Source organism: Liolophura sinensis, chromosome 8, assembly GCF_032854445.1.
Source record: "Liolophura sinensis isolate JHLJ2023 chromosome 8, CUHK_Ljap_v2, whole genome shotgun sequence".
Lineage (NCBI taxonomy): Eukaryota > Metazoa > Mollusca > Polyplacophora > Chitonida > Chitonidae > Liolophura > Liolophura sinensis.
The window spans coordinates 35549615-35563329 of NC_088302.1; the positions used below are offsets into that span (position 1 = coordinate 35549615).

Sequence of the window (13715 nt, forward strand, 5' to 3'; positions counted from 1 at the left end):
ACCAACCAAAATTATTAGTTTCGTGTTCTTCATACATACCGCACTGCACGTATATATATAGCATGAGTCGCAGCCACAAAAGTGTACGCATGCAGCTCTAATGGGGCTATGCTACACTAGACAATTATACTTTCATTTTTGGCCCACATTTACGGAAAAATATATACACCGCCCAAAATTTATTTTGTGTCATACACAAGAGACTGGTTAAATATGCCTGTAGCAACAGACAATCTGGTGGGAGCTTGATTAGAGCTCGCCACCTCATTGGTAGAGCTCACAATTATTATGAAGTTTATGCCAATATTTTGCGTTCTGATTAGGAATGGTTAAGTAGAGCATGGAAACCAGATGTTGACACGTTACGTTGATACATGGGACAATTTTAGCTCTACCATAAAAAAATCCACCGGTATACAGTCAGTGCCTAACGTATACATGGCAGACTGGCAATATTTGTACATGAACAATAAAAACGTCATTAACACTATTCCCATCATACAAATGCAGCATCGTCCGACACTCTATAACGCTAGAGTGATCTCCCCTAAATTACATCGTTTACATGTGTATCTCACTGCAGAGATTCACATTCTTTATTTTGTTTCATGCATTGTTGTGTATTTTATGGACGGAGGAACCGGAGGGCTTGAATAAACCACAAATTAACTTTGGCAAGTTACTAACGAGGTTTCCGCTACATGTGAGGACTTGCATGCCACATATTGCTGGAACACAAGAGGCCCCAAACAGCTTATCAACGTCCTAACGCTGTTAGGCACTTATATTGTCACCATGCATGGCCCCGCGGGAAATTTACAAATCCCGTGTCAAATTAAGGCCAGGACTGAACTGATCGTACCGCGTCGCCCGCCCGACATGCACACTATATATGAGTCCAGATATGATGAGCCTCGGATGATGTACCCACTATACGTGGGGTTGTCTAAAAAAAAAAAAAAGAAAAAAAAATTCATATATAGATCCATGAATCAAAGAAAGAAAAAAAGAAGAAGAAAATTAAGAATTTTGATCAATATGACTTTTTATGAATGGAGTAGAAAACCATCACGAAGAATATTACGAGCCTCAAACATATATCAAACATATAATCAAACATATATACGTACATACACACATACAGACGTACATACAAACTTTCTGACTTAAAGTCCCAGTCGCATGAATAAACGAGATCGAGCTGGATTCGTGTCTGCTACATCGTTGGCCTGCAAAGGATTATTTTTCTTTCTTAAGAAGTTATAGAAATGTGTAGCCATTTAAGCCTCGCTGTTAAAACTATCCATATATGCCATGACTATGCAACATATTACGAAGAAAAAGTGGGCAATATAAAATTTTCTTCATTTTTCCGGTACAGCCAAAATTGAAACATCTGAGAAAATCCCGACCACCACTGCGATGCATAATACTACAAAATAAGTTTGTAAATTAAAAATGCCGGTGGTTTTATGTGATACCTGAATAGATTTGATTTGATTTGATTGATTGATGATTTACGCCGTACTCAAGAATATTTCACTTATACGACGGCGGCCAGCACATCAGCAGGTTGCTGGCAGACCTCCCCACGAACGGCCGGAGACGAAGCCAGAATGAGCTGGACTTGAATCGACAGCGACCAAATTCTTGAGAGGCTCCAGGATCATTACGATGCGCTAGCGCGCTAACCAGCTACCTGAATAGATGACGGCAGTATGATGAACTATATTATACATATATGGACGTAAATGGCTCCCGAAAGAAAATATGAACATCTGCGCCTTTGAATATAATTACACTTTTAGAAAGAATTGAAGTCTCAATAGTCAGAATAACTAATTTATTGGATTATAGGGCTATGAGTATCAGAGTTATGCAATTTCACAAAAATATTTTCATGTCTGTGGCCAACATTTTCCATGCCGGAAATATCTTTTATATAGATATATATATATATCTCTTTAACACAATATTAATTCCCAAAGTATTCAAAGTTAATCTTCCACTTCCAGGGGGCCTCTCTGGCCGAGGTGGTTAGCACGCCAGCGCAGCGCAATGACCCATGTGCCTCTCACCAATGCGGTCGCCGTGAGTTCCAGTCCATGCAGCTCATGCTTGCTTCTTCTCCGGCCATCTGTGGGAAAGTTTTCCAGCAACCTGCAGATGGTCGTACCGCCGACGTATAAGTGAAATGTTCTTCAGTACGGCGTAAACACCAATCAATTAAATAAATAAATCCAATTTCAATTTTTATTCTTGGTATGAATTTTATTTTGAACTCAATCAGCTGTCTTCGAACAAAAAGATTATGTTTCTACGGTTATTTATTTATTTATTTATTTTCTTATCTTTTTCAATGGATAACTATCATGGGAAAAGCGCTCTACCGTTGCTCGAGTAAGGAATGGACTGGTCTCAACAGGCTACCACCCCCTCATGGGATCCCAATGGATCAGTCCAAATTGACACGAAAATCAATTGTAAAACACAGTGGTCTTGGGATGCCTTGAAACTGCTCAAACTGATGGAAGTGTGGCCGAACTAGGGTGGTGGTGGTTATTTGAGAGCAAGAGTCATGGTATGTACATATCTGATAAGTGAAGGAACACGTGCATGCTATGCCTCACCTGAATTTTGTTATTGAAAATTACGCGCCAATTTTGAAGAGTTATGTTGAACTTATGTCATCCGAAATGGTCTTACTAGAGCTGTCAGGCCATCCTCGACTTGCGTTTGTCACTCACACTTGCCTACTTTATTCAGTAAAGCCAATGTAATACACATCAGTTTATATATTTCTGAAACTTTCGTGGTTGTCGAGCGACACAATCGAATTTTGGAAGACCTAGCTGTTATCTCGGATGATAAAAATCTCAAAATAAAGTATGTAATCATAAACAACAACAACACTCTTTTTGACCTTCAGGTTTGAAAATAAATGAAAGATTCAAACTGTAAATACTGACTGGATGTACCTCAGCCGTAGATTATCACCGTATAAAGCTGCTATTTAGTCAATTGATCAAATGCCGTATGAATTTGTAATTGTGAGAGCAAACTTATGTTCTGTCAGGTAGCCTAATGCTTGATTGTTGTGAATTTTTTTATCTTGTTCAAGTCTTAAATATCACGTGTAAAATCTCTCTTATATATTATATAATATATGTATACAACTTTTACTGTCAGAGATGACTGGAATAAAATAATATTAAATTTTTTATATATAAATTATTCAGTTTCATGAATAGCTCTGTATTTAAATAAAAGTTAGGCTAACCAAAGCAAAATGGAAAGTGTTGAGTGAAAATCAAGGCTGTACAGGATATGCATTTAAAAACTTGTTTTTACGGTAAGTGAAAGCAGAAAACCACTGATGCATGACATGATATGTTACAAGTTTGATGGGAAAATAGATGAAAAGAAAGAATTTTGAAATGACTTAGAACTGTTGATGACTTCCGTGTGGAAAGTAATATATGTTATAGAAACACATTTGTGACTGTCTCATGCTGGTACACATGTGAGTGGCTGTACCAGTTTATTCAGCAGCCTAATAAAGTACTATCAGTATGACAAGGGTCTTGTTGAGGGCTACTGGTACTTGCAAGTTTATCACGGTTCAATGCCCAGGCTTAGCAGTGTTGTCAGCAGTCGGCTTCTTATAGTGTGTGGCAGCCACTGTTCAGTATACATCACTGCATTTAGTGACAGCTTTATCGTAGGCATGAATATAGTTGTATGCATATAGTTGTAAACATATTTTCATGCTTCAGTGCTGCTCAACGGAAGATAGCAGTGGTTGCGATTACCTTCTTTCAAAACTTTTGAACATGTTAAATACTTTCAGAATTTTCATTCATGTGAAATGTAGAGAAAAGAGCTGGTATTATGATACCTTGGGTACAACTGTTCATAAACCCTTGTATATCATGTTAATGTAATGGACTGTACTTTGTGCTTGAGCTGAAAATAAAGAAGGTTTCCAGTTTCTCAACACGCTAAGCTGATATCCTATGTGGATACATTTTATTCATTGTGCATGTGCATTCTTATAAACAACTTACAAGTCATAATACCTGTACATTCTGTGAATTTGATTTTTATTGATGGTGTTGATTCATCTCCATCTATTGAAATTGCGGTCCTGAGTACTAAACCTGTATTGAGGTACACACACATTTCCTGATATCCCTGTGTGATATGACATGAGCGAGATGTGCAGTGACTTGATTATAGAATATCTATGCGTGGATGTACATGCATTCACAAGGCCTAACCTAGTTTTATCTTTAGTCTATCTGGTACACATCCTTACTTTGTGGGCTAAATGTTGAAAGTGTATTAGTGAGGTGTCTTTGTTTCTCTGATAAAGGAAGTGTACCTTTTTATCGGTGACATAAGCCTTGAGAGACACAGCTTCCAGTTTGAACTACTGATTGCATTTATAGTGTCCAACATAATGATAGCCTACGTGTGTAGTTTATGTACATGTATATGACAGGATCACATCTTCCAATTATGGAGTTTCTTGTCAGAGAAGATAACATAGATGTGGATGATACTGGCCAGGTAAGACCGTGCTACACGTTACAGTTAAAGGTTCTATGCTTTTGTAAAGAAAAGGATGCCATGCAAGATTTGTTATAAATGCCATGAATATAAAATCTTTCATCTGTAATGGAACATGTGTATGTGAATTGCCCTGCTAAATGGTAGATTGTATAATTGTATAATGGTAAGTAACTGTACATTTACTACTAAATTGTTTAAGAGTAATGTGACGCAAAGTGAAAGATAAGGGCGCATAACTCTTGTGAACAAATTTACTTTTAGAATGCCATTAGCTGTTTTTCTGATGTTAATTTTTTCAAAATGATTCAATTCATTCAATCATAATGATGGGTATGGTTATGCTAGAGACTTAATTTGTTCATTTTAAGGGACCTCCAGTTGATGAATTACTTTATTAATGCTAGTTTGGTTTCTTAGCTCAACCTTATTATTAAGCATCACAGGTGAAGCTGTGTAATGTTGAATACATTTATCTTTATATCTTTCCCGTATACATATAGGTATGTAAATTTTTATTCATGCAATGCATAAACAGTGTAATTCATTATCAGGAATTGGTTGATAATTTTGCCAGGGAAGGTGAAAATAGGTCATTTGTCCTTTTATTTATAGGTTTACATGCATGACACATGTAATTTTGTACAATTTTACATTGGGCTTTGTTGGCAGAGTATTAATGGAAAAATTGTTTCTACAGTATTCAAACAGGTTAAGAATAAAGATGAGTGAAATTCCTCCAGGAAAAATGAAATACCTGGTACGTAAATAAATGTGTATATAGCCTGAGGAAGACTAGGAAAGCTGATTGCGTACTGGGCTATAAGATGTGACATGTAAGCTTGTGTTTTGTTGATATTTTGGCTTGTTCTGGGGAGTAATGCAACAGCAAGCTGCTCGGTGAACCTGGTAAACGTTCATTACAAAAACATCTGTTTAAATGTCATACATTATAAAGATGAATGTTTACATGCAGAAGGAAACAGATGCTCTTAAAAGGACTTCTTCGCCTTATTATGAGTCTCAGGCTGTGAAGTATTTATGATCAGCTGTTGTAATGAATGGCACATAAAAGTGTGAAGAAAATCTCTGGTTGTTCTGGAAGGAAGTAATAGGGTACAACTAATATTTTTGAGGGTTTACTAGTAGTGAGAAGTAACCAGATTTTCAGTCTGACCAACTGGCGTGTCAGGTTGTCAGCAGGAGCGCTTGTCGAGTTGTCCAGTTGTTAACAGACACGTGAGGTCACGGGGCCAATTAAGGGGTCAACCTAGAGGAAGTCTCCTGTGCTTTCCCTCTAAATGTAAAACAAACGCAGAGACATGTGGATCACACATGTGGCTTTACACAACCCTGCTGTGGGCTTGACCCATTTTCGTTTCAATTTTTTTTTTCACTTCAGTGACAAAACCTAGACTATTTCACACTTTTAACAACACTTCAGAGGTATTCAAAATGGAAAAAAGTATCATTGCATAGTGGTAAAAGTTTGATTTGAGTTTGTCATATTTCATTCACACTTCAAAGACTATTTTGCTGTATTGATCTGTATGTTTGTGTAGTTTCCCCACAGGTAACCATGAAGTGTTTACAATGCAGAAATGATTTGTAGCTATGAAGTGTTTACAGTGCACTTGAAATGATTTGTAAAAGGTATATATATATATATGTATACATACATGTACATGCAAACATGTATATTATGATGTTGGAGGGATCTAAACTAGCATTTTACAACTCCAGGCTGAAATCTGCTAATAACCCGTAAGATTGAAATATAAAATCTGACTGTTCAATCAAAAAAAAAAAAAAAAAGACCCTGAATGGCCTAAAGATTCCACCACCAAAGAGCATTCTTGGAGGCAATTAAATGTTATCAGATATGACTTCTGGTCCTAAACTTTACATTTTCAAAGTAGGATATCATCCTACGTCTCAAATACCTCTCTATAGGTTGCATACATAGGAATTTATCATAATTATGTGGAAGTTAGTACCCTCATTAAGGGATCTCTTATGGCACACACTTCATGTTATTTATTGGAAACCATAAACATATGTGTGCTGTCTATACAAAAGTCTTGTATCTTTCCATCATCATAGGATACTGTTGACTGCTTCTCGTCCATGGTTCCCATGTGTACAGGAAATGGGAAAAGTTATGGAAAATGAAGTATTCCTTAAAAAGGCATTGAATTTCTTGTAAATTTAATATATGGGTATGGAAAAACGTAAGTAACTACTGTTTGTCTATGGTACCATGTATAGTAGTTTATGAAATGTATGTATTGGGTTATGTTTCATTGTTTGCTAATGGCTTAAATAGGCTATTCCAGAGATTTTTGGCAAAAATAATCGAGTGGATAGTGCGCATAAGTGTTTTCCAGAAGTGAAATGGCTGTGGCTATTGATTGCCCTGATTTCAGTTTATGTTTCAAGTTACCAAATGCTGTGTTACTTTGTTTACATTTCTGAAAAATATACAGAAGCAGTACCTCATTAATAACTATATATCAGTCATAATTACCGACAATTTGTCTAGTAATTTGAATGCAATCTTCTTCGAGGTATATACATGTAGGAGCTCATGTTTTTTTTTTTTTTTGGTATGATTTATCTGTCTTTTGTTGTGATTACCTGTTTGCCAGTAAACATTGTCATTTGTCATTTGATAGGTGTAGCTTTTCAGGTGTTTTGTCCCTGGGCAGTGTTTAATCTCTGTGAGAAATTATAATACACTTCATTCTTTAGGTAGAGGATATTTTCTTCCATTCTTTTGTTTAGATAATATCTACACAGATATATATATAGCTTTGTGATCTTTTATTTTCTTCTTCTGGGCCTTACCTGCCTGTACAACATATACCTGGGGGTACATCTATAATACCAGCTTTGTTGATGGCTGATTTCTTTAGGACTGTTTTTTTATACATTGAATGCAGTACTTGGTAAGGTCACGGCAGATCCTGTGTTTTATCAAGTTGGCCCTGATAAGGCTTCAGGATATTTGAACCTATTGTAAATCTTACAAGCATTAAGGACGGATAGCCTGGCTATTTGCTACAAAAAGTCCCAGTGAGTTTACAGTTTTTTTTTCTTTTGCCAATCTAAACTTCTTCCTTTAATGATATAAGATGCAAGCATTTGCAAATTCCTGATTTGAATTTAGCAGCATATATCAATGTATGTTGTACAGTGCTGGACAGCCCTTGTACAGTGTACATGTAGCTATGGGGCAGAAAGTATTCTGTTGCATGATCTCTGTTAGTTGCCAGTGAACCAGTCTGTAAACAATAGGCTTATCGAACGTTTTAGAACAACCACTTTACTAGTAAATCCTGTCAGAGTTTATAGGACAGATATATTACCTTCAACCATTCTTGACTTGCGATAATTCATTAAGACACTAACCAAAGCTCTGGATACAAGCAGGTAAGTTCAAAGTTTTGAATTATACTACATGTGTGTATATATATATATATATATATATATATATATATATATATATATATATACTATATATATATACAAGTATGCATGTTAAATTGTATCTTTGGTTATGTCTTCTTGCTATTTATATTTCAGTCTGCTTAGAGAATTAATATCCAAGTTTTTTTTACTTTGCATGTTCGGCTCTTTATGGATATAATGGATGACCATAACATGTACAGCTATTTTCGTATTTAATACAAGGTCTTATGTCCTTAATCTATGGCTGTCACTGGTTCTCAATAACATAAACTGATAATGTGCTTTTACACATAATTTATCTATTGTTTTGAGTTTTAACAGCATCTAACCGGATCAGAACTGTTAATTAACTTAAAGCAAGCGGCAGCGACATACACATATGCGGTAGAATAAGGTATACTTGTCATAATTCTTGTTCATAGTTCACTGACAGGCTTTAAAAGTCTGTGTGTATGTGTGCTTTTCTTAATTTTTTTGGTTCATACATACTGTATATGGTAGATTGCTAATCTTATGAATGTCAGGCCTGCAGGCTGACTGTACATTTATACCCTGACTTTTAACAAAATTGTCTGGGTTGTCAGAGCACCACCTTACCATTAAGTTAAGACATGTAAGTGAATTGAGGTACAAAAAGTGGCTACATACAGTAATTTCATTCTACCTTTATAGAAATATCAACGTGTTCAAGGCAGTGGAAGCAGTATGTAAAGGCTGCATGATGTGATCATTTGTGGTTGGGGGAACTCCCAGTATAATAGATCTACCTTTAGACCTTTAATTGGAAGATTTCCCCCCAGGAGGCTGGAGATAACCTCTTTATCTACAGGCTAGCATACCTATAATTCATGCTCCTGGGGGAAATTAAATCAGGCAGGAAATGAAGAAAAGTGTCCTTCATTGTCATACTCATGTATATATCAGCCAACACAAACACATGTAAACATATATACTGCTTCTGGGCAAAAATGCAATTGCATGCAGTGTTAGTTTTTTATTTATTTATTTTTTGAGGGTGTTCTATTTTTAAGACATTTACTACACCAGGTGGTGGTACATAGAGGCCTGTAGCTTAATTAAGGCCAGCTTCAGGTAATTGCAGAGCAATTGGTGGTGGGGCTGGAAGAAGCCAGTGTGCTGTATAATTGTATTTAAGAGTAGAAACCTGCCCCCTATTTAGAAGTCTGGATACAGTGGCTTTATGTAGGTAGTATGTTACTTGAAGTTACATCTACAATTTTCAGTTTTGGAATTGGGAACATTGTGAAGGTTACCTGAACTTACCATAACGTATATATTTAGGTGCAAATGAAATGTATAACCACAAATAACATATGCGGGAAAAGTCCTGTTTGCCACAAGATGGTATCACTTAAAGTCAGTTGAGTGCCTCTAGTCACCTTTTTTGAAATTCAAACAAATAATGATTACATGCATGCCTCATACATTGTGTAATATTTTCTTCTTTTTTGTATGTGTGAAGAAAACAGTGTTGTTTTTTGTATGACTTCATTCTCTCTCACTCCCAAGTGTACACCTGTGGAAACCGTTTGTTAGCCAGACCCTAGGCCTTCTAAAGTTATCTGCCTGAGAGCTCAACTGTTTAGATTAAACAATCATGACACAGGAATCTGGGCTGGCGGGAAGGGATGATGAGGGTTGCCTTTTTCAGAGCTCACCTACTACTGAGACCTATATTCCTTCTGAAGGCAACAGTCACTTTTCTTCTTCATTGATGGTCTTGAAGGTTTTGCTTGGTTTGCATTTGAGGAAGGGAAAGCAGTTATCAGACCCATAAACAGTAACTAATCCCCAGACCGTTATAAAGGGATCCAGGACCAGAGACTTGGGCAGTGTTTATTCCAAGTCCTCTGGAAACCTGTTTGTGCCTCTTCCACCTTATGCCCAGCCGGCAGGACTGTGGCTTATGACTCTGCTGTAAAGTCGGATTGTATTTCAGCTTGCCTGAACACTGAGGCGATGCTAGCCTGGGGGAGGGAGAGGAATATCAGCATGCTGCAGCTTATTACCTTAGCCAGTCACCTAACATGCTCTAAGCTGCGAGATGGCCCGCCTGGTATTGTTTGCCTGCTGATCAGTGCCCACTGTTGGCTTCTTTGTGGCCCATTGTACTAGCGTGGTCAGAGTGATTGACACATCCTCATTGTTTTATTTCATGACATGTATGTTAAGGGATTAATTTGAACCTTGCACAGGCCAGCTCTTCCTCCTAGCTAGCACATGTGGCTTTTTGGATGTGGTTTGAGAAGCTGTGCCAAGATAGCTGTAGCTGGAGAAAGCTAAATAAGCTGTCAGATGAAAGAGGTGTGTTAAGATTGTGCCTATTGGCCGATTGTGGAGGTATTTTCTGAAGGTTGGGAACTTGATAACCTGGACATGTTGAGGTAGGTTTTATTTACTGTTGTGGTAAACAGTATCCATACTTGCTATGATAACATCATATATTACTTCTGTAGCAGACTATTGGTTGGTGGATGTATTGGGTAGTGAAGGTTGAAAGTAAATCAGATCGTTCAACAACCTGCAGATTCTGTGTAAAATAGTATATACTACAGTAAAAAAAAAACTCAATGATATACATAAGGCTAGTCTCTCACATGTGTCATGTCTGTCAATCTGAGATCTCAGAAGCCACATGCATGTAGCTTGGTACATATATTAATAATTTTAGTTTTAATGTGTCATGATGGTAAAAAACTTGAAGAAAACAAAAAGTCAAATGAAAACCCTGCTATGTATATGTGGGTTTATTTGGACAGGTATATGATGTAACTCTCTTCTTCAACGTTTTAGTTATGTTCTATTAATTAACATAACTGCCCAGTTTTCCCAGTATATCAGCCCTTCATCATTCACCCTATACATGTAGGTTTGCCATGTGCTTTCTTGTTGTTTGTTCCTTAATTTACATATTGTTAAAAAAACTTATTGTGAAGAACCATGGGGTCTAGAGAAATAATTTGCAGGGTTTTGAAGCTTGCATCTTTAGTGACACAAGCAAATTATGTTAGCATCCTGTTCATAATTGTGTGCATAATTTCCACTGAAAAAAGTGCTTAAGTAGTTAAAAAGGTTGAAGATTTACAGTAATCATTCTGTAATTGTATGATACACGTCTGATATTTGAAAAAGCGACTTAAACTGGTTCAGATGTTATTAATGTGTGACAAAATATTATAATTGTGAGTCTCTTTGTTTTTAAATGTACAGGCGATGAATGTATAAGCTTTGTTGGGTTTGAATATAAACATAGCCAAGGAAGACTGGCTCAAACATGTGTTGTCTCCCCTTAGTTATAAGGCAGTCAAACTCTGTTGAATGAAATTATACACAACTGATATTTACATGTAGCCTTAGGTGTACTCAGAAAAGGACTTCATCTTGTGTTACCTGAAAATGTACAGCTGGAACACATATATTTCAAGTTTGATGGGTTTAAATGTTTAAAAAAAAAATCTACTAAAAGTTCTAATTTTTTCTTTCTTTAATGATGTTTGACTATTGGTTTAGAGTAGATAAAGGTGATGAAATCAAGTTCCCAGACTGACACAATGAGTTTATTGATCTTATATGAAAGCAATATTATTTGTTTTAATTGGAGGTGAGTTTTATGACCTCTTTGGTTTGGGGACCTCTATAGCCAAGGTGGTTAGCTTGCCATCACAGTGCAATGAACCAGGAACATCTCACCAGTGCTGTCGCTGTGAGTTCAAGTCCAGCTCATAGTGACTTCCCTTCTTGCTGTACATTGGGAGATCTGCCAACAACCTATGGATGGCTGTGGTTTTCCACATCCTGGTTTCCTCCCACCATAATACTGGCCGCCGTCATACGTATGAAATATTCTTGAGTACAGCAAAAAATGCCAATGAAATAAAATAATTTAATAAATGCTGCGTCAAGAGCTTAATGGTTATAGCGTCTGTCTAAAAAATTGGGATACATAGGATCAAGCCCAGATCGGGTTATACCAAAGAAATTTTAGAGCAAAAAAATAGATCTGGTTGGCCTGGTGTCAGTATAATAAATGATTGTCGAATGAAAATCTGTGGTTTTACACTTGTCAGCATTTTTGATATTTTATTTTAATTTCTGCATGTATTAGAGGATTTTAAATGTTTGTACTGGCAGTAACTTATGAGTACTCCTCTGAATAGTAGAACTGTAGACATTTGAAGTCCTGATTCCATTTCAAGCCCAGAATAAATCTTTTCACCTGTTTAGATTTCCAAAAACATAACTGAATTACGACTGAACAGATATCTAAACTATTTGTTACCTTTGGGCAAATAACCAGACTGTGGCAAAGTTGGATGTTCAATGTACAATGAATGAAACATGCCATATTCTTTATTACTTCATTTGCCATTTTTTTGGGTAATATTTGCTCAGCATTCATTGCATTGAGAACTACTTTCCAAGACATGCTACATGTATGTGTTTTTTTTTTTTCTACCTAGCTTATGTTTTCTCCATAGACGACCACACATAACTTAGGCTGGTCATGTAGTTACCCAGGTGCTTACTGACTACAAGTAGGGTAGTATTATGTAAGTTCTGTTTGATTTAAAGGGTGTTTCCTTGTACTTTAATAATGATGTACAACAACTACTTGTACATGCATGTGTACATAAGATGGGCACAGTTTGATAGGTACATGTACATGTGGGCCAGTGGATGATATTGACGAACTCTCAGACTTAACACTTGTTTACTTTGTGAACTTTTGGCACATGAGCAAACAAGTGTTCCTGAAATCCTGTTTAATCTTGAACAGTGGGTTGACCATGATGTACTGTGCCCACAGTGTTATTATCTATGGCCAAAGTAAACATGCATCTATCTCCCCATTGAAGTGTTGTGACTTACGCTGGAATGAAAATTAATGATTACTCGTTAAATTCAGTTTTTATAAGCAGCTTGTAGATTTTAAGCTGTAACAACAGTAACAGTTCTGAATTTTGTTGAAATATTTCAGTATGAGTAATGTACAGTAGTATATTAGTTACATACAGTTTTATGAGTTATTCATATAATTATGATTCTACTCAGTCTGGATCACAAACGATGTAGCAGAATCAAACATAAAAGGTATTAACAAGTGCTGTGCCCATTTCTTACTTTTCTGAATAGATAATAGTTATACTATTAAATGAGGTGTTAGTCTTGGTATTTGGGTAACAATCTTTAGTTAACATCAGAAAAAAGCAGACGAAGTACAAATACCTGATTTCCGTATTATACAGAGCTATTTCTGCGGTTAGGGATTCGCTGATGTCAGTTTGGATTATACATCTGCTGGGTAACCTTTAGTTCCTCCAAACTGCAGGTTTTATTTGGACAGGTTACTGCCAGCTTCCTCGTCAGATAGGCACTATTGTTTACATCTGTTCTCTGTACCTAATAGCTCACAATAGCTGTACCTAAATATGTGGGCTCCTGTTTTTAGCCATTGCCATTTGAAACTAGGACATGTAGTATTTCAGGTGTTCTTCAGATGTTATCCACGGTGTAAACCAGTTACTGTAAATGACCACAAGTTTTATCCATGACTGAGTTTATAATGTTTTCCTGTTTCTGATAGTTCTATTTATCTCCGAAAGGTGTTTTGAGGTTTTCTGTGGAACTGGAAGGTAGGATTATATCCTACT

General features: G+C 36.5%; 1 protein-coding gene across 1 annotated transcript in view; it reads left to right on the forward strand.

Moving 5' to 3' along the window:
• Positions 1-2471: 2471 nt before the first annotated feature.
• The window catches only part of LOC135472223 (uncharacterized), a 70899-nt gene continuing 59655 nt past the window's right edge, over positions 2472-13715 (forward strand). Inside the window, exon 1 of the mRNA XM_064751617.1 lies at positions 2472-2581. Within this exon, the coding sequence (XP_064607687.1) occupies positions 2579-2581 (3 nt within the window). The 5' untranslated portion in view covers positions 2472-2578. The remainder of the gene's footprint in view (positions 2582-13715) is intronic.